Raw genomic sequence first — 26,618 nt, forward strand, 5'->3', positions numbered from 1 at the left:
GGGACTTACCGCTGATCAAGACTTGGCCGTTTCAGAACGAGGACAGGATCCAAACGCAACTGTGTTTATAGAACCGGATCCTTTCAGGGTTCTATCCTGTGACGCCGACGATCCAGTGGAAGCCAGATTGGAGAAAATCACTGAAATGTTGAGAAATATGTCCACAGTCCAGAACGAAATGAAGCAGAACTTGACGACTGACGTAAGATAATAGAAATAGAGAAGTAGATACCTAGATATATGGAGTCGAGAAATTAAATACATGTAGCGGTGGAGAAGGTGGGGCTGGGGGAGGGGCAAAAAAGGGAGTGGTGTAGCCTTTAAATGAATATTAATATTTTACGGAACATACAAGATAGTTAATGAACCATTTGTTCTACGATTACAGTAGTTTCTAATGAGTTGAGAAATAGCATATATTTCTTTAGTCTTATATCAGCAGTTTTACAAAAAAGTTCGTTCCATGAATCCCTTTTCAAAACCATCCAAATATTAAAACACTTTTCTCGGTGGGGGTGTGAATATATTGATGAATTATCATCTCATCCTTCGGGGAGGGGAAGAGCGTCTATGAGGGGGGGATGTCGGTTCGTGAACAATCGGCCCTGCTCATGTCACTTCCGGCAGTGGTGTACACAGAAGACAGCAAGTTTGAACACATTAGTTCCTGTGGTTAGGCTAAGTCGATCCTAACATGTGTTATGAAAAAAAATCACTCACCGTATATCGAGTTTCATGTGATTGTCACGTGATGATCAACATGTCGACTGTTGCTATGGTAATGCGCCATCCGGGTACTTAAAAACATGATGACGTGGTGTCATGCGTTTGGGTGATGATACGCTTGCGACGCGACACGATCATTCGAATCCTATTTTCGATCTGTGACATGATGATCATTATATTTTCAACAACACGATACCTGAGATTGTGATGAGACAGCGATGCGATACGATAACATGCGATGTTACGATGTAATATGCGAACGGCGCGAAGCGAACAATGAAGTAATATTTTCGCTCAAAGTAGCCGTTGTTCACTTATCTTTAGTCATACAAAATTATTTGGAAACCAAGTAACTTAAATTGGTCCTCACAATGTTGTGATGCGATCATGTGAAATGTGATGTGACGCGATACTACGTGACACCACGTGATCATTTGATTCACATTGAAATCGGAATAATACCTTCAAACAATAAGGTTACTATTATACGTAAGGTCTGATACCAACTTTAAATAACCTTGTTCTTAACCCAGAATTATACAACTGCTCAGTTCACCTGGTTGAACCTGTCACAATTCTGAAATTCTCTTATTCGATATCTTGTTAAACTAGATCGCGAAATTTCGCACTATTAACGATGCAAATACGTGACACGGTTCATACGCCGTGTATGCGTGTATGCGTGCAATTTACTCGACCCTTACATTCACGCTACGTAAAAACAAAATTCCCTATTATAACGGTTGATAGCCTCGCCTATATGCGAGTTGGTCGATAGTGTTATGGGTCTATTAAGTTGTGGCTATATTTGCTATACGGTCATCTGTTTGTACAGCGTGTTAAGCTGGTAAAAGTAATAACCATACCGGGTTGAACTTAAAATTACCAGAGTATAACATGGTATAATTCACGGTATAGTTGGCATGTAGCATCTTCCACACAGTCCACGCAGTACGAAACGTTTGCTTGTTTACATTTTACTGTGCTAACTAAAGTTTGTATTTTAAGGGAAAATTGCCTTAAAAATGTTAGTGTAATTATTGGTACATTCCCGAAATAAATTCACAACTGCTATCCGAACAGTCCAACTTTTCCACCCCACCCTAGATCACAAATGCGCAAGAACGCGCGCACATGCGCGCACATGCGCACGCTCGCATATACCATCTTGTAGGTAATGAATGGCTGACGTCCCTCTGCCTTGTCCACACTATGGAAACGTCACTGCAACTAACGGTGGCTTCTTCTTCTTCATCTTCTTCTTCTTAACTGCAAGAAAATACCTGTATTCAATATAAGGGAACTGTTGGTGCCCACCGAAGTCAAACAGGTCATACAATACATGAGCGCCCTCCTTACGCTTCCTCCCCTCCCTGACCATTCTTTGGTGACGTCATTCCAAGCAAAATGTTTTCCATAATGTTCTGTCTTTTTTCCTGCAGGTCAAGGACAACACGGCATCAACAGGCAAGAGGGCGACACAGTACGTAGTGGCAGGAATCAACCTGGATGATTATCCGAGGTTGGAATGGAATACGTATGACCCTCAGCTCATCGCTGAAGCTTTATTTGCCATTGCTAAGGTACGTAAGCCCGCCGCCCACTTTCAGACTCAACTCGACCGGTATAACGTAGAACATCGTGGATAGTCGTGGAAAATCGTGGAAAGTCGGGCGGCATACGTGTGCTTAAGACTAAGATGGATCAAAATTTTGCCAAATTTTAAGTCGCGTCGGCTTGAATCGGAAAAACCGAAATGTGACGTTTTTCCCGGCTGGCAATCGGCAGCGCGCGGTGGTGCACGACTACAACTGCACAGTTTCCACAAAATTGTAAACAATTATAACCAAATATTAATGCAACAAAGTAATTAATTTGAATGTGACTAAACGAGCTCCGATCGTTACCAGAAAGCGGTCGTTGAGTAAGCTTATCATTCGGTCAGTGGGCGGGGTTCAGTTGTAAGACAATGGGATGGGTGGACAATCGAAAAAACTAGGTCACGACGGTTAAGTTGAGTCGGTTCTTGGTCAATCGGACAGTGTTGTACTTGAAGTATAAGTAGGCCCTCATATATGTTTCCATTTGAGAGGGAAGGGATTTTATACAGAATCATTCAAGAAGCAAAACGCACGATTTAAATTCACTTTCATTAAACAGGTTTTAAATGAAAAATAATATCGAACTTACGAAACTGTTAAAAGCTGGTTCATAACTGGGTAATCGCAAAATTCATTTCGACTGATATTTTATTGTAACCATAAAATGAAAATGTATCATCAAATAACAAAATACCGCCCTCTCTTTCGTTCGGCAAAGTTGCGTTACAGAGTCCCAGCTTCCAACTAACAGTGTTTATTGTCATCTTTTTCATCATTTTTTCAACTTTCAGGTGATGAGTTTTCTGCGCATGATCTCCTTAACCGTAGTTAATCGTTACGTAGGGCCTATGCAGATCTCTCTCGGCGGTATGTTGTTTGATATCATCAAGTTTCTCTTGATTTTCTGCTTCGTCTGGTTCGCGTTCTCACTCGGAATGAATCAACTCTACTGGTACTACTCTGCGTTAATAACAAAAAGACCATTCGGAACGTAAGTGTATAATAGTTTCATTATACAAACATTCATTTCAAGGTTATCAGTATTTCATCTAGTCTCTGTCTATAGTTTAGTCTTTGAATTCGCCTCATTTATTTAAAGTCCTTGGTAACGTTGCCAGTTTGGCGTTTAAGACGCCAATAAAACGCCCAAAAAACGCCATGATAAATTTTGAGTTTGATTTTTTTTTTTTTTGACAAATAAAACATACAAATCACGCCCTCAGTTTCTGTTATCACAAAGAACAAATGTATGGATCTCACGTCACATTTTCAATTTGACTTTTCACGTATAGGTTAGGGGAGGCGATGGCGACCTTATTCTGGGCGTTATTTGGCCTCCCTGATATCAGTGTCGTAGACTTCACCACAGCCGTTGGGACAAAACACTACTTCACGCAAACTGTCGGCAACCTATTGTATGCGACATACCACGTGATTGCCATTGTCGTCCTTCTCAACGTGTTGATTGCTATGATGAGCAACACGTACACGAGAGTAGAGGTAAGTTTCCATCTCCACGTGAACCCCCATTCCATTCCCCTCTCCTTCACCCTAGGCTCTATCATCCTCCCACTGACCATCACCCTAATCCTCTCCCTGACCAGCACCCTGACCCTGACCATCAACCTCATCCCCACCCCCACCCCGCCGTGATTTGTTTTTGCTGCGGAACGCATATCAAGCACACCAAACACCTTAAAAACAAGAATCGGGGATTCGGTTCCAATATTTATTCAAATTCCATGGCACTTTGCATTCTCTATGCAAATTCTAATGTAAAAAAAACAAACCAATACTGATGTCGTGTGTGGTACTGCAGTGGTTATTTTATTTCTTGGCCAAAAATTAAGAAATATTACCCACCTTCTTTTAAGCCATTTTTAAGGCCAACTTTAATTGACAAGAATCTTACTGAAAAGTATCGGCTGATTTGTTTGCACTTATTTTGCACAATTTCCGCCAGTGGAGTTCGATGCAGTTATTATTGCGCATGCGCTTCTATGTGTGGTTGGTAAAGTAGGATTAAAACCTGACCATTGCTTTAAACATATGTGTACTTACAAGACAGAGTTAAATCGTATTCACCGCCCAATTTACATCTCATCAACACATATCCTTGTTATACTTTCATCTCCGTGTATCCTTTGTTAAGCATTCGGAATGACTTTAAACGCGACATAAAATGTTACACAGATGTCAACATTTTTTTGTTGATGTACAACACTGAGGATATAAACGTCCACACGTCAATACGTGTTCTTGTCTTTAAATGTCATTAAATGTTCAGCTTTTTTTAGTGAAATGAAAAAGCGGAATAGGCTTTCTATCTTCCCTTTTTTCTTGGAAACGAAATGTCACGAAAAAAGTAGGTGATAACATTAATCATAACAATGTGCTTTTGGCATTTTATAGACCATTCAATATCAACACATTATTGCGTAACTCGGGTCTGTTTCTTCTCCAGAAAATATGACATTTTACTTCAGACCAACTTTAGTAAACAGATAAATTATTCACATAAAAAGGATTACTTCTAAATTATTTCCTTTGATATGATTTCCATCTTTACTTGTCTTCACACCGCCTATTGCACTCTCGCCATTGTGACAGAATGCACAATGAATATCTTTAACTCTTTGATCTGTATATAGAAGTAAGCGCAGACGTCCCATTCAATAACGTTAAAATTAAAATTAAATTAAAATAAAAAATTAAAATAAAGTATTCAGTATGACAGTTTCACTTGCTGGAGTTACATTATTTAGAATCCCAATGATTTTGCTATCCTTTGCGTTGGTTATATTCAGTATCTTTGAAAATGAAAGATGATTTCAAACGCCAAAAAAGCGTTGGTATAATAATAATAATAATATTTGCTTTTTTATAAAGCGTTTTATAACAGCGATAGGTCTCAAAGCGCTTTACAGACATTATATTACCCCTGGTCAATGATTTCGATGGTATCATTGATATGTTTTTTTTTCTCCATCTGTTCTTAATCAAATTCAGTAAATCTACTCCTGTTGAGAAATCAGGAAATTATCCAAATAGAAATGGATCTTCACTAACAAATAAAAATAAACCTTCATTTTTAGATGGACGCAGACATCGAATGGAAGTTCTCCCGATCCAAATTATGGATGAGTTATTTCGATGAGCTTGGTACAGTGCCGCCTCCTTTCAACATCCTTCCTTCTCCCAAATCGCTCTTTTACTTCTTACGGTGGTTGTTCTGTGATGTGTGTTGTCGTGGAGACATGGCAAAGAAATACAAGGTAAGACTTATGGTATAGCATACGCCCATTAAAAGCCCCATTGACTTACACACTAAATCACAAAAGTAATGTGGTCTCTAAGTCTAGATAGAAGTTCTCACTATAGCTAAACGCTATACCCATCACCGGATAGCTGACAAGTTGGCCTTTCATGGCACCATCAATTTTCTGTATCATGACCATGTAGACTTTTTGCTATCCGAGCCGGAAGTTTGTCACTTGTAAACAAACCTCTTCACTCAGTGGTAAACAATTTTCCTTCGCTGCTCCTGTGAGGCCTAAAGGGGTCTAAAATTGCTTCAATTGACCCAATTTTCTCACCACATGTACTTCCATTCATGCTCTCTAACATGCAAGCCACAAAAAAAACTAGATCATGATTGATAACAGGTCAAAAAAGATGTTCTGCTGCTGCTATTTGGCACTTTTCCTGAAGGAGAACAATCGAGCGGATGGATATAGACTCAGTGTATACGTCTGATATACCAAATTGAGCCCTTATCGTAAAGTAGAGCATTTCACAAATCGTGGAAAGTATTAGTGCATGACGTTTCAAGTCTCTTCGGAGGGAGAAGGAGGAGGGGTAGGAAGAGGAGGAGGAGGAATACTTAAACGAAGACAGAAAAAGACACCTTTAATACTGAGACAGATGGGACAGAATTATTGATTGGAAATTGAACATAATTGTATAGAATTGACCTATATATAGGCAGAGAGCAGGATAGTGTGCATTAAGAAACATAGACAATATACAATTGAGAGGGCCTGCATGAGGTGTCAATGAGGTGTCAATCTTACCGAGATCTTTCTTCAGAGGTTGACAAACATAAAACAAGAGCATCAATGACGCAGTATCTCAATACTGGAAGTTTTAATTTTGATTCCTAAATTTCAAATCTTTGCTCTGTCTCTACAATTATCAATATCAACCATGGTACAACAAATATGCATTTATGCTACTTTGCCACGAATAGTCTCTGCAGGTTACACTTCATCCTGCGAGTGTTGCCTTTAGAGCCCATTGCCTGTTTGTCGAAAGAACGACGTTGCAAGGTTTAGTAATGTCATGGGTCATGGGTCAGTCTCAGTGTCTGACTTTTTGGTCATATAGTTTGACGTCAATGACAACGGCCAAATTAGAAGAGGTGAACAACTCGACCATATTCTTGATGCCCGCCTTGAGAGCTAGGCCTATTGACCTACTGTATGTTACTGTAGACTGTAGTGGTGACTACCATCAAAACTGTGTCCACTTCCAAGTATCAAAACAACCCACGTTTTTCCATCTCAATTTTTCTGACATGAAGATTTCATGGATTTATGACTTGGAAAAAATAATGTAAAAGAAGATTACAAGTTCTTATATGCAAGTGATGGGTGGCCTCCTCCTCCCCTAATAGCCACCTCAGTTCCTCTCCATTTTGTTATTTTATTTTATTTTTTTGTACATTTGATGTCAAACATCACAGGTTCAAAAGAAAGCTAAACATACTTCTTATAACCTTATACATCTTATATCCTTATAAATAAAACATAACCTTATACAATTTTTATAGTCTTATGAAAGTTGTGATGCTATGGCCGGCTCCTCTTTTATACGTACCCATCAAACAAACTTACCCTGGTCCTTCCTAGGAAAAGCTGTCTGAACACCAGTACAATGCTAATGTGGCTATCACTGAAAGCCTAACAGGCCTAGGCCTATATATATTTTTTAAATGCACTAGGCCTAAGTAGCCTTCAGAAGTACAAGAATGTGTATACGTAACTATACAAAAATACATGAATGGCAATCAAACAAACTTATCATGGCCCTTGCTCTGAAAAGCTACCTGAACACCAGTACTATCCTTAAATGGATGTTACAAAAACGAAGGCCTAATATAAATTAAATGCACTACGTAGAATTTAGCAGTACACAATGTGTATATGTAATTAGCATGCAATACACTACACCTCGCGTACCTAACTACAGTACAGATAATTGGTCGCGAGGGTAGCCATTTTCGTATATCTAACATGTAGCTGTCATGAGTCATAGCCAATCTGCTACAAAACAGACTTGGAGGCGGGGCTTAATTATCAAAAACGGACCTTTTTACTAAAAGTAGGGGCGGCAGCTCAGTGTTGTTTTAAGAAAGAAAAATCATTTAAACATCAAATAAAGCAAATAAAAGCCATAAAATGTCATATATAGCTAGTAAAATTCTTATTAATACCTACCTGTAAACAACAAATGAAAGTTTAAAATGTTAATAAAATATATAATACATAGGACCCTATCTTAGACGATACCACTGTTGAAAGACAATTCTATTCTATTCTCTTTCATAAACATTAAACCGCAGATAACAAACCAATCGCTGTCCACGTGTCCATAATAAACCATAGACATCGAATAATAATTAATAAATGAGCAGCAAAACGTGGGCAAAAGTTCTCTACAAACAAGTTTTGGAGCGTGTGCAAAAAAGGTCTGCCAAAGTGTGTTTTCAGCCCGATTTGGACATAAATCGGTGAAAAAGTCATAGAATGAGATACAATTCTGGAATAAAAAATAGTAACTTTTGTTGGTCTATATGATATATTCTTGCTCTGGAAATTCCAGAGAAAAAGAACTTTGTTTGAAGACGCTGAAAATTTTTTAAGAGAAGAGAGAGTCCCACTTACTGTTACAATATCTCTATACATGTAATGTATTGAGATAAAAACAGTCAAATGAAACATTTTCCAATGTTTTAATGAACTTGTTTTGAAAGAAAATATGAAACGGAAGTTTATTGTTATCGTTATATGTCTCAATACTTTCCCTGAAATTTTCTGTGAAAGGAGCGTTCATCGTTGATTTTGGTGGTAAAAAATATTTTTAATTGATTAAAACAGCATAGGACATGGTTAGGATGGGGGTAAGGTTGAGGGTGAGGGTGAGAGAGAGAGAGAGGGAAATGGAAATGGAGGGGTGAGGTGGGGTGACGATTGAAACTTACCTCTACTAGCGTGTAAGTGTTGTTTGAATAGAACCCTAATTCACGTTTAAATATTGGTGACAAGATCTGTAAGGATGTCTTGTTTTATACAATTTACAATCTTATTTCGATTAAATGTTCATTGCCGGAAATTGGCGACCAACTACAAGCAGGTGTTTTAAATCTAGCAGTTTCCTAGTTTCATTGATTGTTCATTCCAGCTAATCACTTTTTAATTAAATCGATTTGAAACATTGTGACGAAAAAGTATCTGAATGCAAACACACTTCATTTAAAGTAAAATTAATTTGAAGAAACAAAACAAAATGTGTAACATTACTAGAAACGCATGTTCTCCTTTAACATTCCTGGAATCTTTGATGCACATTTTCGTGAAACCGTTTAAGATCCCATTTAATGTAGAGGGATAAATAAGAAACGTTGGTATAAAGAAAATTAGGAATTCACTTGGAAGTTGTAACCTCACCCGGGTAAAGTAATTTCTACAGTGAGAGAAAATTCTTCAGCATGAAACAAAATTAGCCAATATATACCTACGACCTGGGAAGTTAGTATGAAGAAAGTTTCAAAGTAATATCTTTTTAACTAAGACTCTGTGTAGGTATAGGTTTTGGCATAAAGTTGCCAGAAATATTGAATCAATCACCAAAAATAAATACAAAATAAGAAAAATTGATAAAAAGTGGAATGATGAAAACTTTGCATATACAGTCATACTCGATTCATGAAATTAATTCAATTAAAGTTAATTTCTTTGTTTTCTTTTTTTTTCTAATTCTCAGGAAAGGCTGAAGAGTATTGTCGACGAAAGACAATTAAAGTTTAAGGTAATTATGTCGATCTCAAATATTTGATTTTTCAACATTTCTTTTTCATGAAACTCAAATATCTTACCTCTAAGTTGACACGGCGTTTTGATACCATACAGGCGTGCAACTATATATGACGTCACATTTGTTATGATTACAAACGGTGACGATATCAACTATCAATATTTCACAAACGCTTTTAACGGTATTTCAATCAAATTTCACCAGAATGCTTCTTCATGAGTCAAAAAAAAATCTTCAAATGCACCGTATCCTCTTTAAATTCGATCTATACCTGTCTCTCGTACTTTTAGGAAGTCTCTGAGAATCTGGTCAAAAGATATCATTTTGAGAAGAGACATCAAGAGGAGGAGGATGACCAGGCCAATATCCTCAACGAACTCAAACAAGATATCTCTGGTTTCAAGTTTGAGATGTTTGAAGCTCTTGGCGAGATGGACAAAAAGATCCGACAGGTGGAGGCTAAAGTCCATGACAGAGAGTTGGACGATGATGATAATCTTGGGACAGGAATGTTCCAGGTAAGAGAACCTTAGATGTTAATACTCCACTCTCTACCCTCGGGACTCTACCCTCGGGACGCACGAGATGAACCGTGGAAAGAGTTATCGATATTAGTTAACTAAAAAAAAACTGATGGGTCATCATTAAAAGCACATAAAAACGAAGAAAACGTGAAAATAATAAGAAAGGCAAAATGCTTCAAAGCCGCTTTTCCCACCCGTGCGTCACTTATAATGCTAACATTATTTGTTGGTTGCAACATATACCTCGCCAAATTGATTTATGGCTTTAAATTCGAAGTACTGCAAAGTTGTTCTATTTCCCTCCTTGGGGGGGGGGGGTATTTCTTTTCCTGACACTAGCAATGGCCATCAGGTCTGCGTCAAATTCCCACCACTGTAGCCAGGGTATCTTTATATTGTGTGTGAAACCCACTTCTGACACCAATGTAATGTTATTGTGTATGGACAAGTTGGCTGGATCCGAAAAATGGTGACAGCAGCAGATCAACTAAAGCACATGTATAGACTTCTACATGTCAATTAGTATGTCAGCTAATATACACCAGATCTCGCGATAATTTCTTGGAACTTGAGGGCAGGTTAACGGTAAGAACCTACCAATCCGAAGTCTACACAGATGTATAGTCTATATAACCAATTATAGGTATATGTGTTTTTACTCTTTTAGGCCTATGTGTTGATGTGTTTTATTAGGTACACGTGTTTCCATTAACACCAACTACATAGACAGACATTTTGTTATCACAATTGAAGCTATTTCATCATAAAATGGAATTAAATCCTTTCTCAAATTTATAAACTTACTTAAATGTTCTTCTACTGTAAATTAAGTTTCTCTTTGATGTTTTTAATGCAGGCTATGCGTGACGCAATGAGAGAGCCGTCTCACGCAGACAGTATGGAATCACTATCTTCCGGGTGTTCAGATCAAATGGTTGACATGTCCAAGGCAAATGACCAAAAGAACGCCCGATGGATGATGGACGATGACCTCGAATTGACCCCACTGGTGCCGGTCAACAGCGGTGGGAACAGAGCCCTGCCCTCATCTAATCCGATTCCTAATGGTCTACAGACCGACCTTATCCAGTACATCGACGAAGAAGAAGAGGCTGCGCAGAGGAACACTATGCTGTGAGATCATATTCACGACGTCATGTATAAATTACATTCTTCACATTTTGATTGGTTGGTTACGATGTACAAATCAGTGACGTAGTTGTAAGGTTTCAACGTTTGGACCAATGACGTATTTCAGCATCAGTGAAAGAACAATATATGGACTGAAAATCAATAAAGGAATAGCTTTCCTGTACTAAAAAAAAAGGAAAACATAATTATACTAATAACGCAAAGTATCATAGGAGAAAAAATAGAGAGGTGGTTAGAAATACTCAGTTAAAATACTGATTGTGTAAAATCTGACGTTTGATAAATAAAAAAAATATTTAAAAAAAACACATATTTAAGACATTAACAGTTCAGCGAAAGGTGTTCCTGTGAAAAGTGCGGCAAAGATTTACCATTTTGAATCAGAAAATTCGCATTGTAGACAAGAGTTTGGTGTCTAAAATGATAGTTTTAAATCGTAGTCATGGTTCTATGATAAACTGTAGAAATTATTATCTCTTTTCTCTTCTGTATTTTTTCCTCATTTTTTTTTTTTTTTGGTCTTATTGAAGTGCTGGCGTCGATAACAATGGTGCCACGGTTATTCCCATTTTCAACAAGAGGAACCTTTTTTACTATGTCTTCTTTTCTTCGCAATTTACAACGTATGATGCAAACGTGGTTGCTTAGCAACAGCCACGGGGCATCCTTTGAATTAGATACATCGAAGTGCATGGGAGCAAATATTGTAGTGGGAATTTTCAAACACTTGTATATAGATATATTTAATGATGTCCAGCACTGGCAATAAAATACGCATTATATAGAAAGTGACATTTTCCCGTCATTATAAACCTTCTCTTTTCTGTTAATCTCATGTATATCGATGTTTTAATTCAGTTCAAATATAGTTTACATATCTTTATAGATAACCCTTCACGTCCATTTAACCTCAGTTCGATGAAAATCTTAGCCTTTTTTTTACGGCAGGGACATTAAAAACGATGACATTAAATAAACCAACACTTTGAAAACGTGTTGGGAAGTCACTTGTTTTTTGAAAGGTTGGCCCAGGCATTTGTGTTCTTTCCAGAATTGGTATATATATAATATGCAAGACGCTTGTCCCCCCCCCGCAGGAAGGTATTTTATTATATTCACTAGACTGTTTCAGCCTCACTTTGTTGATCTGGTTCATTCACCATGCCTCTGATGATTAATAAACAATGCCCAGTAAAAGGTACTGATAGAATTTAATCGATATATTTTACATCAAAATATTCATCACACGTTCAAGCTGATTTGCTCTTTTCTTCTTATTATTGACAACAAGTGAGAGCGATACTTCTTTCTAAATACTTGGTCACAAAATCTTCAAATTGGAAATTTCAAATGTATGTTATAAATCTTTTGTCTCCTTTCTATACGATTACACGATTTTATGTTCACGGTAGATGGCGCGATAGCAACTCGGTTAATCGGGAAACTGAACACGAAATGTAACTAGTCGGATAATCGAGAAACTGTAAAGCAAAATGGTGCCTTTATTGCCACTATTTGTTTAATTTGTTTGCGATTAAACAGAGTCAGTTTCATTTTGATCTTATTTTTAAAAAATGGTTATTAGTTTAATGTGTCATGCTGCCGATTTTATTTCAACCTATACCCAAACAAGTCTGTAGAATTGTTTATAAAAATGTTAAAAAATTGACAAAATTTAAAATACGATAGTTTAATGGTATGTTTCCGGTGATTTTTTTGACCGTCTTTTCAAAGACTTGCATCAAATTTAATAATTGCAATAAACATTTTCACCTTTTACTCTTTACCTTTTAAAGTAATTGAATTACTATGAATATTTATAATGACGTCACGGAATCCGCCTTTATTGACGCTGTTATGCTTAATTGGATACATCCGGTAGAGATTGTGTTTCCATGAACAAAAGAAGACAACTCATTTGCATATATCCTTCACAAATAAGAACATTTATTTATAGCGAGGGTGTGGTTATTTGGTTTCCGAAACGTTTTCGAACTAAAACAAAATATGACTCGGGCCCGTTTAGTGGTTTTAACTAAATTACGTCACTTCCTTACAGATGTCAAACGTATTGGCTGTAAAGTTTAGACATTTTTCTTTATTACCTTATTGTGTTTTTCTTTTTTCTTTTTTCTTCAATGGTAAAAGTCTGGTGTTAATTCAGGTATTAAAAAATAGATCTATATTTCTGTGTGATTTTGAATTTTATTGAATGTATTTATATCTCTTCTCTTTTATCTTTTCAAAATTTCATGAGGTTTCAAATTGTTTCACATATTATATTATATATTCCGTACTTTGGTATAGGTGATATATATAGTAGTTTTAAGGTTCAATATAAATGACCTAATTCAAAAGAAAAAAGTTGGTAACACATTAAGTATGTAATTAATATATGCATATAGTTTTCATTACCGATAGTAATTTACATAAATATTGAATTAAGAGTGTACAGCTGTTTACAGAAAAATTCGGTTCAATTTAGAATTCTGGTATTGGATCTTATAAATGTTGATCACTCAAATTTATCAATTGTGTTCTATCATCGACCCATAAAATAACAGAACTGTCTGTATTCTGTTTTTGAATATCTTGACCGTATTAGGGGATCCTTCTACCAATCCTACCCCCACTCTTAACCCCCCCCCCCCCCTGCACCTCAACACATTTTAAAACTGTACTTTCATAAACCGTAACCGTGAGATAAATTTCCCTTAGCAGGATCTGAAGAATACGAGGAAATAGTTCAAAACGGCTGTTTTCATAAAGTCAAAGTCTATAACGCCATGTAAACGAAGTGCATGTGATTTGCTTTACATTTACGCCTTGCCCTATAGATCATATTATATACAGTGTGCTCAGGGTATGGTTTCTGTAAACTAAATTCAATTTAAAGTGGTATTTCTCTTAAACTCTCGCCCTTTCTTCCTGTTTATCACTGGATGAACTTACTCTAGTGCAGAGAATGCTGTTGTGTCACATTGGTTCAACATGCCTAGTAACTTTTTCGTACGATTGGCACTCTATTACTGATTTTCTATAGTGAAATACATTAGTTATGAATTATATGACTGAAGGCCTATGAATATACAGTTAAACACATAATTATATAGCTTCCTCAAATGTGAGTGCTTAGGATACAAAATATATAATCCCTCATGAAATATGTTCACCCGGTTTTCAAATATGTAAACAGAAATGTTCAGAGTTTCTCAATTTTTCTGTGTGCTTACTTCAAAGCAAAATACACTTGCAAGCTCCGTTTTCTTCTGTTATTTAATTCAAGTCATCATTATACGCGGAGACCGATTCCGCGAGATAAAATGAGCATTATATAATGGAGTAACCTTCAACTAGTTTGGTGATATGAATCGTGTAATCTTACATTACGTCGGTTTAGCTTGAACACATTGAATACATACTTTAAAACAAATTCTCGCCTTTGTCCTTTATTGATCTCATATTCAAATAAATGAACCGAGTCACAGTCCGATACTGGAGCGCCCCCCCCCCTTGCGCAGGGTTCAAGTGCGGAGCGGAGGAGTGTGGGGCGCACCACCCTCCTCCGCTCCGCACTTGAACCCAATTTATTCTCCTACTAAAAACTTATTTTTGTCAGAATACACAGTGGCGGAGCCAGAGGAAACTAACTCTTATGAGGTACGGTGAACTCAATGTCACGATCATAAATTACGAAATTGAAGGTTATTGTGCTCATTATTAAGATCCTTACTGGATCCCCTTCATGCACCGTCCTGAAATCCGTTTCACTGGCTGAAATAACGCCTGAGCATGCACACGTCCGTATATACAAACAGTACTGTGTTACACGGACCTTAGTAATGAAACGACTGTAGAGATAAGGCTAACCGTTCTCATCGCTGCCGTGGAAACGAAATGCTGTTCGGGAGAGATACGAACATTGTGTTTTAGTATCAACCTGTAAGCCAAACATTTCAACAGTATATGAAACATAAGTCGGTTACCTACGTGACCCATACCGTTTACATGATAAAGGTATACGCAAAGGAGTTAAATGCAGAGCTTAACTTAAGCCTAAGAGTACTGTATGACTAAGAGCATAAATCGCAACGTTTAGTAGTCTAACGTTAGGCATATGGTAGTAGCGTACAGTTTACGCGTTAATCTACATTTCGCAGAATACATTCTAGGCTATTATAAATAGGCCTAGGTCTGCTGGCCTGCCTACAGTTACATAGTATAAATAATGAAGCAAATTGGGAAATGGTATGAACACAATTGATCACTTAATGCATAATATTATTGGTGAACTCTCTGATTTTGCAGTGTGGTTGAACATTGCCCTTAAACTAGGCCTTGCAGCTTAATTTAAGGGCAATAAGGACCCGGTGGCCATGAATCATTGCACAAAAATTTTGGTCACACATTCCTGGTCTACCATGGTATACTCTACTGATCTATTTACTCCTCTTGCATCTTCACAAACAGTCGTCACACAGAATACACATCCCAGGATGTAAGCTCATTACTCAATTTAAGCTTATACAGATTACACTTAGCATTACAATAACATATAGTTAGAAAATAAGGATTCCAATAGGATAGGATTTACTGTACAAAGAATACTTAATATCTATTACAGACTTACTTAGGCTTACTTAAGATTACTTACAGTGCTATTCCAAGTGGTGATCCCAACACCACCCATCCCTACATACCCAAGATATGAACTCCAATAATTAGGTTCAGCAGATGTGTTTATTAAAGGTATGCTATATTGGCCCAAAGTATGCTAGATATCAAATATTTATTACAACCTTCGAGGAAATTTTCCTCACTGGGACATTCAGTCATCATGTGTGTTCCTTAAAATGTCTGAGAACAATTTGGAGAGTAAAGACCCCCAAGTACTTCTTGACAACTTGTAGCAAATGTAGCATTCTAAAATTTGGGACCTACACTGACTACCTTTAAATTGTATTTGAGTAGATCATTTTAAGCAACTGACATAATGTGAAATGGTGACAAAGAACATACAACCATATAGTTATAGATATTCAGTTACTAACCATTAGTCATTCTATAGAATGGTACTACATGCTATTGAACTTTGAATGAACTATGAGTAACAACTTAAAGTAGTATAAAATACTCTGCTAATATACTACATGATGTACAGGAAAAGGATCAATATCAAGTTAAAGCTGAGCTCCTAATCTGCAGTGTGAATGTTCTTCTTCTAGAAGCTCAGTTATCATACAGATCAAATCTCAAAGTCACACTAAATGCTAAAGTGAAAGCTAATAAGATGTAACATGAAAACACTAGCCAAGCTAGAACCTACAGTAAACTTACCCCAAACAAAGTGTTCTTCATTTTATTGTTTCATTATATATTTGTTTGAGTTATTCTTTCACTATTGGTACAAATTAAATATTCAATGCAAATCCAAAGGTATCTACAGGTAGATTAATTATGGCACAAACAGAAGAGTATTTATATTATATTCTGTACATGCGGCAAAATTTGTTGTAAGAATTGCTACAATGCACAATCCAGCTGGGATTAGTAAATTAGCAGTATAATTTTCCAGTGTATAAGACGTGTTTAGTGGTGGATTCATTCAGTAACTGAATTTGTTTGCCATTCTGACTTTTTTTTTTTTCCTTGCATTCTCAAATCATCTTTTCTGTGTTTAGAGTTTGCTTTAAATAGCCAGTACAGAAAATTTTGGCATCTACAGTAGCTTCAAAGCAAACATCACTTTTAATGCAAATATTGTCTTTCAGTAGACTTGAAAGCAAGTCCAATCATAAGATGGTCGACGATAATATAACAGAGACGGGAGATTCCCAAGCATCGTCTCCAGTCTCAAGAAAATCTGGAAAGAGAATCAATATAGTGATTGAATCTGCATTTAATGGCGACTTAAACAAGCTGCAAGAATGTTTTACAAATGAGGATAATCCTTACCACGAGAGATTGCAGGAGCAGATTAACTCAATCGATGAGGATGGACGATCACCAGTAGAGATTGCGGCCACCGAGGGCCATGTCGAAATGATGAAGTTCTTGATTGAGAAAGGATCGGAGCAAGATACCCGGAACCCGCTAACCGGGAAGAGCCCCTTAGACATGGCCTGCATTCTAGGCAGAGAGGACATTGTCAGGGAACTTTTAGCCAACGAGGTCAAGTACGATGCAACATCAGTTTCAGGTAAGTGTACCAGACAAAAACCAACAAATGTATCAATAGAACCCCTGCCCCAGTGTTATTTTTCAGGCTGCTACTGTACCTCTATTGCCCCCTCTTCCCCTTGCTGTAAACAAAATTAATAAATCATTCTCGCATTTCTGTAGGGGGTTACCGATAGTTGTAATGCCAAATTATTTCACCATCTACTCTCTTGGTCATGTAATGCCAGTAGGACAGCAATGTTGGTAGTCTGCCTATGATGATTATTTTGTTCTTTTTGTGTTTATTTAATATTTATATTTATTTTGAGGAAGGGACTCATAGATGTCAGCAAATGTCCGACATTGATCCCACAATTCGCCAGAATCAGTGACTCTAGTGAAGCTGTTGGACTATGTTCTTCACCATCATCTCAAACCTTCCTTCAAACAAACTCTGATTATATCTAACGTCGTCATCTACTCAATATCTAAAAATGATTTGCAGGGGTTAAAAATCTCTAGGAAAACCCCCCGGAGAAAAAAACTGGCACGCTGAAATTTAAAGGCAATACAGATGACTTTTATAAAAATTAATCCATCAATTTTTCTTGTCTGAATGATTTCATCTTCCCCAACCCAGTGACACTGCCATGGATATAGTGCTCTCTTTATGTTTCCCTGTTAAAAGGTTACACAGCATTGCATCATGCGTCAGTCTGGGACCAAAGGAAATGTATAAAACAGTTGATTGACCTTGATGCTGATCTTGGCGCCAAGACGAAGAACGGAGAAAGGCCAAGAGACATAGCTGTCCGTTACAACCACACGGAGTGTGCCGGTTTCTTAGATTTGTCAGGTTTGTGTTTATTTCTTACGGTTTACTTATTTCTGTCTGTCTGTCCGTCCGTCCAGAGCTTCAATTCCTTCTTATCTTTTTCTCAAGTTTTTGAAGTGCAGTCATATTTGCCTGTTAGAATGTAGGCACTATATATATATATATATATATGATATTATTTATTTATTTATTTGTTTTGCCACAAAAGTACAAAGTGGAGGGAAGTCTTCCATAAAGCTTAAAAGCTTAACAATGTGGAAGACTCCCTGAAGAAAGAAAAGAAAAGAAATATATATATATATATGTGTATAAATACATATACATAAATATAAGTACAAATTAAATGTTCAATATATATATATATTGTAATCATACATACAGGTACAAGTTAGTTTTAGTCAGTAACTAGCTATTATTTCCTTTCAAAACCACTTCTTAAAGGATGTGACTGACTTTTTACTCTTTAAATCGTTCGATAGAAGATTCCATGTTTTTGTTGCACGGTTTTGTAGGCTTATAGTTCCAATGGTGGTATTGTAGAGATTATAGTGGGCATGATTAGCTTGCCTCGTGTTATGATTATGTACATCTCTGTTACTGGTTAAAAAATTGTCAAAGGCAGCTGGTAGTAATCCATTATGTGTGCTTTAATGCAACAGCCTGTACAATGTGTGAAGTTTGAAAGAGATTTTATGAATTCTGTTAAGGAGCTGAAGCTTCAATCAATGGAGTTACACTTTGAAACATTGAAGTAAGGTTTTCTTGTATGGTTTAAAATTTGGTGATGACAATAACTGTTCTCTCATCTTTGGCAATAAATTTCAAAGTTTGTTGCACTCATCTTGTCTGGGTCTCGTATATATTGATGAACTGGCTGCAACAGAAGTACAGCAGGCAGTTACCTCCTATCTTGAACCCCACCCCTCAGCAGGTTACATGGCTTGTGTATAATACTTGGGTAGTCTCCCTCTCTCCTTCCGTCTATCCCCACCCCTATTCCTCCCTCCCTCCCCCACCCCTATCCCTCACCCCACTGCTATGACGATTCTTTATTCCCTAGAATCAGATCTCTAGGTAGAATCTCCAGTTATAAATAAAGGCTTTAACTAGATTCATGCTAAACTCATCATTGATCATGGATCACCAGCACGACTCTGCGTGTAAAGTTGTAAATTATTTAAGAATAACTGCTCTCGTTTGGCATTTTTAGAGGCTAGAAAAGACTTGAAGAATCTGATCACAGAAATTAAAGAAATCATCGACGATCCACAAAAGCTACAAGGCAGACTGGCAAAGGATGAAAAGGTGAGTAAGACGTTGTCTGCTTTCTGCGACTAAGACTGCTAAATATTGATATCAATAATAATTGTGTTAATTCAGTCGGCCTGGAACCTGAGTCATTACACAATGAAATAAGCATTGGAATAAACTAGCGGCTGATACATTCAAAGAAAAGTCACTCAAAGATAGAGACGGGACGGAATAAAAACAACTTGATCTGGTCTCATCCCCATTCCCCTTATCTCATTCCCATTCTCCTTATCTCGTCCGCATTCCTCTTATCTCGTCCCCATTCCTCTTATCTCGTCCGCATTCCTCTTATCTCGTCCCCATTCCCCTTATCTCGTCCCCATTCACCTTATCCCGTCCACATTCCTCTTATCTCGTCCCCATTCCCCTTATCTCGTCCCCATATCTCGTCCCCATTCCCCTTATCCCATCCCCATTCCCATTATCTCGTCCCCATTCACCTTATCCCGTCCACATTCCTCTTATCCCGTCCCCATTCCCCTTATCTCGTCCCCATTCACCTTATCCCGTCCACATTCCTCTTATCCCGTCCCCATTCCACTTATCTCGTCCCCATTCCCCTTATCCCATCCCCATTCCCATTATCTCGTCCCCATTCACCTTATCCCGTCCACATTCCTCTTATCCCGTCCCCATTCCCCTTATCTCGTCCCCATTCACCTTATCCCGTCCACATTCCTCTTATCCCGTCCCCATTCCACTTATCTCGTCCCCATTCCCCTTATCCCATCCCCATTCCCATTATCTCGTCCCCATTCCCCTTACATCATCAAGACTGCAACCGTGGTATGAATCCTGACGATGTTAAAAGTTTAGTGAGTATACGAGTAGATTGGAAAAAGAATGGATGCTACACATGATCAGGTTAAAGGTGGGGGAGCGATCTACTGCTTATACACGTATGGAGATAAAAAACAAGCTGAAAAAGTAATATGCCCATGTCTGGGATGGGATATAGGGGAAACCCTGAAATGAAAACTTAAATTCATTCCAGTATAGCGGTGCAATGTGCCAGACCATTTCAAGGTGGAAAATGGTGGCATCCCATGGGGGTGAAGGAGGGGGGGTTGGGAGGAAATCCACATGAGACTGTTCAGCAGCATCCTATAGTTTGTACATGATTTTTTTTTTCCATTTAAGTGTTCAGTTACTAGCTATAAAATTGAATACTATAGCAAGGCATGTTGCTTTTATTTTGAGTAAAGCCAGGTCAGGCATGATCAAGTCACTCATCAGGAATAGCCGGGTATTACAGCAACCCAATTATCGACATCCCGGCTAGCACACATCCACATGAAATGTTCGTTTTTGAAGCGTATTCCCTGTCATTTTATGCCTGTGATTATAAGGTGTTACAGTTGTGAATAATAATTTGCATATTCATAAGGCAAACAAGTCCAGTCCCTATATGATATCACTGAATATTGCATAATCGACTCTTCCAAACTAAAAATTAAAGCTCATTTTCCATATCTAAGAAAAAAGAGCTCACCATGAAGTTGATTGGCACCAATGGTTATTATTTTTTTTAATGGTTTTATTTTTTCCAACATAAGAGTAAGTCTCCCTCTTAAAGGCAAACATCAACTTGCTTACGGTAAAACAAGGTATATCTTTGTACCTCCACAGATGATTGCTGTAAATGCCTGTGCTGATAAGCAGGAGTGGCTCGATACAAACAATAGTGCAAGCATCAAAGAGGTTCATCGACAGTTTAAAGAACTCACAGGAATTCTGGAACCTATCCAAGCAAAACTAGCTGAGCCTCGTAAGTATAAATCCTCACACAACAATGTAACAAGCAACAGAAGTTAAGAGTCTGAAACTGTCTGATGCAGAATTATCTTCACAGCCACCACCCCCCCCCCACCCCTCAAACCCTGTCATCCCCTACAAGCAGCGTGTATATACTTTTCTACTATCAACTAGGATCAGCAACCAAGCAGAGCTGTTACAGCTACAGAATTGGCTGTTTCATTATTCTTTAATCCAAGCTGAGAATTCTGTGAGGTTTCTTTCAGATTTGATTATTTGGTGGTTTTCACTTTTCTTTGAATGGTTGAAACATATTACATCCCCAATTACTATTAAACAGGTTTGATGCTTCCCACTAAGGCTAAAAATGTTGCCAGAAAAATCAAGTTCTTTGCCCTCTGAAAAACATCTCGTCAGTTTATTGCGATTGGTCAATTGCTTGTCAATAATATTTACACTTCTTGGCCTCAGCCAACAGTAGCAAATATATCCTGGCCTAGCTTTTAAACTTGCATCAGAAAGGCCTCGGGCATAGGTTGTTCCTGTCAGTATGCTGTTAATGTTAGCAGTTGTTTCAACTTGATTGAATCTTTGGACCAGCTAAACTAGTTTATGACATTTGTAAAGTAAATCCACTTGTTATGCAACGAAAACATATTGAATCTGAAAAGAAAAGCACTATTAATAAAAGCTGTACAATATTAGAAATCAAATTAATCTGTTGGTTTAGCAATGACGGAAATGCAAAAATGTATACACAAAGAAGTATCAATCAGAGAAATTGTTCATACTCAAAACAGATGTCTTTTATTTTAAATGTGATTCTTAAATACGAATCAAATTGTTAAAATGAAAATTCACACGAAACTCTTTCAAAAACAGTCCAAATATTGATGATATCAATTACAATAGCATCAACTTTCTAACAAACAACAATTATGTTTACTAACCATTAAGGTCAACATTAAGGTCAAACTTGTGATGGGGTTATGGCAGGAAGTACACAATTTTAGATAGTAACTATTTCTCTCTCTTTTCCTTTCCTACTTTTTAATTTTTTTTTTCTTTTTTTTCCCTTTAGCTCCCGAAAAGCCACAAAGAAAGTGATGAAGACTGGAAGCAACAGAAACAAAGAACCAGGCAAGAGGATCACCGGCTTAAACGTTCCCAACCACGCTAGCTGATTGTCTTGAATATCTCCTGATGGCACACATTAGACACCCTACCCCCCCCCCCAAGACTACTTGTGCATATGTTATGTTGCTATTGACTTCCATAATAGAATATATGATTTACCTCTGGAGTATATTGCACATGTTTAAGATCTTCACACGGTTGGCTGCATAACATTCATAAAAGCAACAACCATGTATTTTATATCACATATTTGATAGTTTACCATACAAAGATAGTTTACCACACGAAGAACAACCAGCTTAACTTTTAAGAAGCAATCCACCAAACATGTTAATAGAAGAGAGAGTATTTTATACTTCATAATTTCAATCAGCTATTTGAATTTCTTCATTTGTCCTTTCTGATTCCTAAAGAAATAAAAGTACTTAATATTCCCAGCATGTGTCTCCACCCTCAGCCACTTAATATTCCCACTATGTGTGTCTTCCCCACCCTCAACCACTTAATATTCCAACGTCTTTCCCCACCCGCAACCACTTAATATTCCCACCATGTGTGTCTTCCCCCACCCTCAACCAATTAATATTCCCACCATGTGTCTTCCCCCACCCTCAACCACTAAATATTCCCACCCTCTACCAACTCTTTTTTATGTTAATGAGATGCAAGCAACAGTTGTGCAGGAAGAAGTTGTCATGGTAACAGACATTGTAATCTATATACTCGTGACTAAGCCAAACCGAAGGGTGTTTCAACAATACCTTTGGTCTGTATTTGGGCTGTTTTACATATTTACATATTTACTATATCTTAAAATAATCCATAACTAAAAAGAACTTAGCCTAAATTCAGGTTTAAAATAGAAAAAGGATATAAGTTTAAAGAAAATAAATCAATTTGATGGAGATTGTCTGGAAGCCTAGTTTATTACGCAGAGTTGCAATCAAGTTCAGCACTCTTTCTCTCTAGAATTGGAAAAATGATCGGAACTTTGGTGTTTTTTAAAGGGAAATTTTGGTAACAAAATGTGCTGTATATTTTCTGTATCTCTAGCTGAGGGAACAAGTTTCCCTTTCTAGGAGCTACAGGTAAAGTAAACAACTGGTTATAAACTGTTTCAAAAATCTCTAATCCCCTACCTGCTTAATTCCTTTCTCTCCCCTGAGAAGTAGTACAGTGATAAACCTGTTTCCTGTACTTCCACCCGCCCCCTCCCCCCCCACAAGGGGCCTATTCCTTAAGTAGACACAAAGCACAGGATCTAAAACACTTAAATTATTGTATGACTTTCTTCCTCCTAAGGATCACAGTCTATGTTACATAAATTGACACTCTTGATAATAAAGTTATCTGGTTTGTATATCAATTGTGGCACTTTCTCTTTCAACCTCCAAATAAACCTCAAGGTCTGTTGCTTTAACAAATCCATTATATACAGAAAAATTCCAATTATGCATATTGAAAAAAAAATGATGATTTTCATTGAAACTCATACTTGTAATGTTCTAATCATATGATTTACATCTTAAATGATTTGCATACTCTTTGCCCCATTTACACAGAATGTTTTCCCCAATTTCTATGCGTGTGATAGATTACAATCAGCCTCACGAAAGGAACTGGCCCAGAATGTTTGCACTAATGAATAACGATGCACTGATGAATAACGATGCATTAATGAATATAACGACATCCTCAGGGTTGTGCACCCTATTGGCCTATCCTTTACATTGCTCAATGAATATATAATGAGATATTTTTGAATCAGTATGGCCGCTTTGCATGAACCAATGATAACATTTATGATACTCTTCTTTGATATCAACCATTTTCAACCTTCTCATGAATATTATGGCAAGTGGACAGCTTACGTTTGCCAAAAAAAAAAACTTATTTGGACAAAATCAATTAATAACTAACAGGCTACCAATGAACTAAGACTTACATACCTCTCTCAAAATTTAATGCTCATGAGTAACTACCTTAACTGTCTATCCCCTGTTTTTCCTCTTGTTGCTTGACAGACGTTGCTTGGAATCACAAACTATTAAAAGTTTCATTTTTTGTGTAAAGATTTGCCCATTCGATGCTGATCAACCTAAAACTGAATCAAACTCAACACGTCTCAAAATTTCAACTCCTATATTAATTCTAACCATCAGATATTGGTGAAGCACCATTTCTATTGCCTAGCCAGAAACTCATTAAACATTACCCCTTTGTATCATTCTTCAGTTGGTAATAACCAGGGATGGTGGCCACTGTCTCTCTTTGTGATGGATTAACTCTCAATCCATCCCTTTAATCCTTTGATGATACTCTGTCCTTTAATGGCTATCAAATCCTTCTTATCAAAAGTTATCATTAATTAGACAAAGTTCCTCTGCCATTCCAGTAAGTCTCACTGTTTTACTCGTCTTCGGTGTCCTGGATGGACTGTCTCGACACCTGTCTCAGTCTCACGCCGTCCGCCACGAAAGTATCGGACTCCGACTCTGGCGTGTCTCCATCCTCCAGAGAGTGGCAGCTATCCTTCTTAGAAGAATCAAGGAACGTCTCTGACGAGGATTCGATGACACCGTCTGTCTCTCCCTCATCTGAAGGCAGAGAATATGCAATCATTTGAAGGAGTTATGTTATGTTATGACATGAAAATGTTATTACATGAAATGGGGGGGCGTTGTGGTAAAGTGGTTAAGGCAGTGGACTGGTGACGAGTTACCAATGACCAAGGCTAAGTTGTCAAAGCGCTACGATCTCGATGTAGCAGCGCTATATGTCTAATATGTATGTATGTATACATGTATGTAAAATGTTATTACATGCAAGCTACTCTATACATTGGCATATGTGTCTGGAAAAGTGACCCAGGAAATCCAATGCGAGAATGATGATAATGTGAGGGACCCGACGTTTTGTAATGATCGTGTTTTGTTGAGAATAAATATTCAAATCTTCCGCACAAAGTGAATTGATGGAAGGTTCGGATTTCCCAAGTAATGTGGTGCAGCTCGAACTAGATGTGTTGAAAGTGTGGAGCCCTGTGTGTGGAGGGCATGCAGTATTATACTCCTTAAACAGCAAAATGGCAAGACATTAAAGCAAAACTGTTAGGATTATCACTGATGTCTCCCCCTTCCTGCCCCCCCCCACCAAAAAGAAAACACCTCACTATAATCTGGCAGGGCTTATTGCAAATTCTATAAGACATTTTAATTGACCAAAATATGATACAACATATTGTAACATAGCAATTACAATCACACTGGGATGGTGATTAAGTTTACCATACCAAACAATTATATATGTGTGTATCCAGGAGAGTTGAGAGGCCAGCAAGCTTACACTTCACTGAAAGAAGGTAACACATAAACTTTGCCATTTTTAGTTCAAGTACTTCTCAGGTGCTAGGTATCATTGCTTGAAATGGTGTAACCCTTACCCACTGAAGTATAAATGAATAGTAGATCCCTATACAATATTTGACCTCTGCATTAACTGTATTGTATTGTCGACTCAACTGTTGCATTTACCTAGATCAGATGTTCCGTATGAAGTTGGCGCTAGATTGGACACGACGACAGCCAACTCTGACAACCTGGGATCAACGTGATGTTTGACCTGTAATGAAACCAAAAGATAAGGCAATCGATAGATTCAAAGAGCACTGCTTGACAACAGTACAATGTTAACATTCAATTATTTATACATTAACAGTCGTATAACTGGTCCCATGTTCAAGTTTACCTAAGAATCAACAGTGTGGTAAAACCACATCAAATTAATAAATTCAATATACATATTCAGCATATTTTGTCAGCAGTGGTAATTACACAAATAACTGGACAGTTTTATATCTATAAGATAATTTGGAAACAATGTCATGTAGTCAGTTTTCTTGACTTCACCTAACCCCTCTCCCTCCACCCCCTACCCTCACAGCCACCCTGTCATACGTACCTGTTGCTGCCTGCAGGGGACTCCAACCTTGGTGATTCGTTCTAATAATCCCGATTCCTTCCACCCGTCAAAGACCGTCTTTCCCTTGTCATAACCGACTGCTTTGATAGCCTCATATTTATGGAAGTCCAACGTTCGGAAGCTGTAACCAGAATGATTTCAAACATTCTAATTTACTCTGAAGAAAATAAATGTAATGCTAACAACCTCCGCAACTGCATTGCCCCTTATGGTAATGATGCTAAACAACTTCTCCCCCCCCCACACCCACTCCCATCCCTCTCCCCTCCACCTATATCTCTCCCCTCCACCCATCCCTCTCCCCTCCACCTATCCCTCTCCCCTCCACCCATCCCTCTCCTC

General features: G+C 37.6%; 3 protein-coding genes and 1 long non-coding RNA gene across 13 annotated transcripts in view; 2 read left to right on the forward strand and 2 right to left on the reverse strand.

Annotated features, from left to right (window-relative positions):
- The window catches only part of LOC139963801 (short transient receptor potential channel 5-like), a 189,437-nt gene extending 174,906 nt beyond the window's left edge, over positions 1 to 14,531 (forward strand). For all 8 annotated transcript variants that reach the window (XM_071964981.1, XM_071964976.1, XM_071964974.1 and 5 more), the window contains exons 7-14: positions 2 to 202; positions 2,169 to 2,309; positions 3,119 to 3,318; positions 3,620 to 3,827; positions 5,423 to 5,602; positions 9,372 to 9,416; positions 9,713 to 9,940; positions 10,803 to 14,531. In XM_071964981.1, coding sequence (XP_071821082.1) covers positions 2 to 202; positions 2,169 to 2,309; positions 3,119 to 3,318; positions 3,620 to 3,827; positions 5,423 to 5,602; positions 9,372 to 9,416; positions 9,713 to 9,940; positions 10,803 to 11,084 — 1,485 coding nt within the window. In that variant the 3' untranslated portion in view covers positions 11,085 to 14,531. The remainder of the gene's footprint in view (position 1; positions 203 to 2,168; positions 2,310 to 3,118; positions 3,319 to 3,619; positions 3,828 to 5,422; positions 5,603 to 9,371; positions 9,417 to 9,712; positions 9,941 to 10,802) is intronic.
- Positions 1 to 26,618, reverse strand: part of LOC139963808 (uncharacterized) — a 201,389-nt gene that overhangs the window by 128,086 nt on the left and 46,685 nt on the right. The gene's annotated exons all lie outside the window — the stretch shown is intronic.
- LOC139963806 (ankyrin repeat domain-containing protein 45-like) lies at positions 14,985 to 22,664 on the forward strand. 2 transcript variants are annotated; one of them, XM_071964986.1, is made up of 6 exons: positions 14,985 to 15,115; positions 16,873 to 17,297; positions 17,946 to 18,113; positions 19,303 to 19,397; positions 21,033 to 21,171; positions 22,240 to 22,664. In XM_071964986.1, the coding sequence occupies exons 2-6, from the start codon at positions 16,898 to 16,900 to the stop codon at positions 22,263 to 22,265; spliced, it is 828 nt and encodes a 275-aa protein (XP_071821087.1). In that variant the 5' UTR covers positions 14,985 to 15,115; positions 16,873 to 16,897; the 3' UTR covers positions 22,266 to 22,664. The 2 variants fall into 2 exon arrangements, with proteins under 2 accessions (XP_071821087.1, XP_071821088.1); XM_071964987.1 differs by having other exon boundaries at positions 14,998 to 15,115; positions 16,870 to 17,297.
- The window catches only part of LOC139963797 (patatin-like phospholipase domain-containing protein 6), a 38,612-nt gene continuing 33,933 nt past the window's right edge, over positions 21,940 to 26,618 (reverse strand). For both annotated transcript variants that reach the window (XM_071964957.1, XM_071964956.1), the window contains exons 28-30: positions 26,256 to 26,397; positions 25,829 to 25,916; positions 21,940 to 24,892 (exon numbers count right to left, since the gene is read on the reverse strand). In XM_071964957.1, the coding sequence (XP_071821058.1) occupies positions 24,705 to 24,892; positions 25,829 to 25,916; positions 26,256 to 26,397 (418 nt within the window). In that variant the 3' untranslated portion in view covers positions 21,940 to 24,704. The remainder of the gene's footprint in view (positions 24,893 to 25,828; positions 25,917 to 26,255; positions 26,398 to 26,618) is intronic.

This window comes from Apostichopus japonicus, chromosome 22 (assembly GCF_037975245.1).
Source record: "Apostichopus japonicus isolate 1M-3 chromosome 22, ASM3797524v1, whole genome shotgun sequence".
Taxonomy (NCBI): domain Eukaryota; kingdom Metazoa; phylum Echinodermata; class Holothuroidea; order Aspidochirotida; family Stichopodidae; genus Apostichopus; species Apostichopus japonicus.

What these genes read in the sequence shown, in the direction of transcription:
- LOC139963806 (XM_071964986.1), top strand. Translation starts at nt 16,898, where the DNA reads ATGGTCGACGATAATATAACAGAGACGGGAGATTCCCAAGCATCGTCT. An exon ending in CGATGCAACATCAGTTTCAG is followed by an intron (nt 17,298 to 17,945) that starts GTAAGTGTACCA and finishes CCCTGTTAAAAG; the next exon opens with GTTACACAGCATTGCATCAT. An exon ending in CGGTTTCTTAGATTTGTCAG is followed by an intron (nt 18,114 to 19,302) that starts GTTTGTGTTTAT and finishes TGGCATTTTTAG; the next exon opens with AGGCTAGAAAAGACTTGAAG.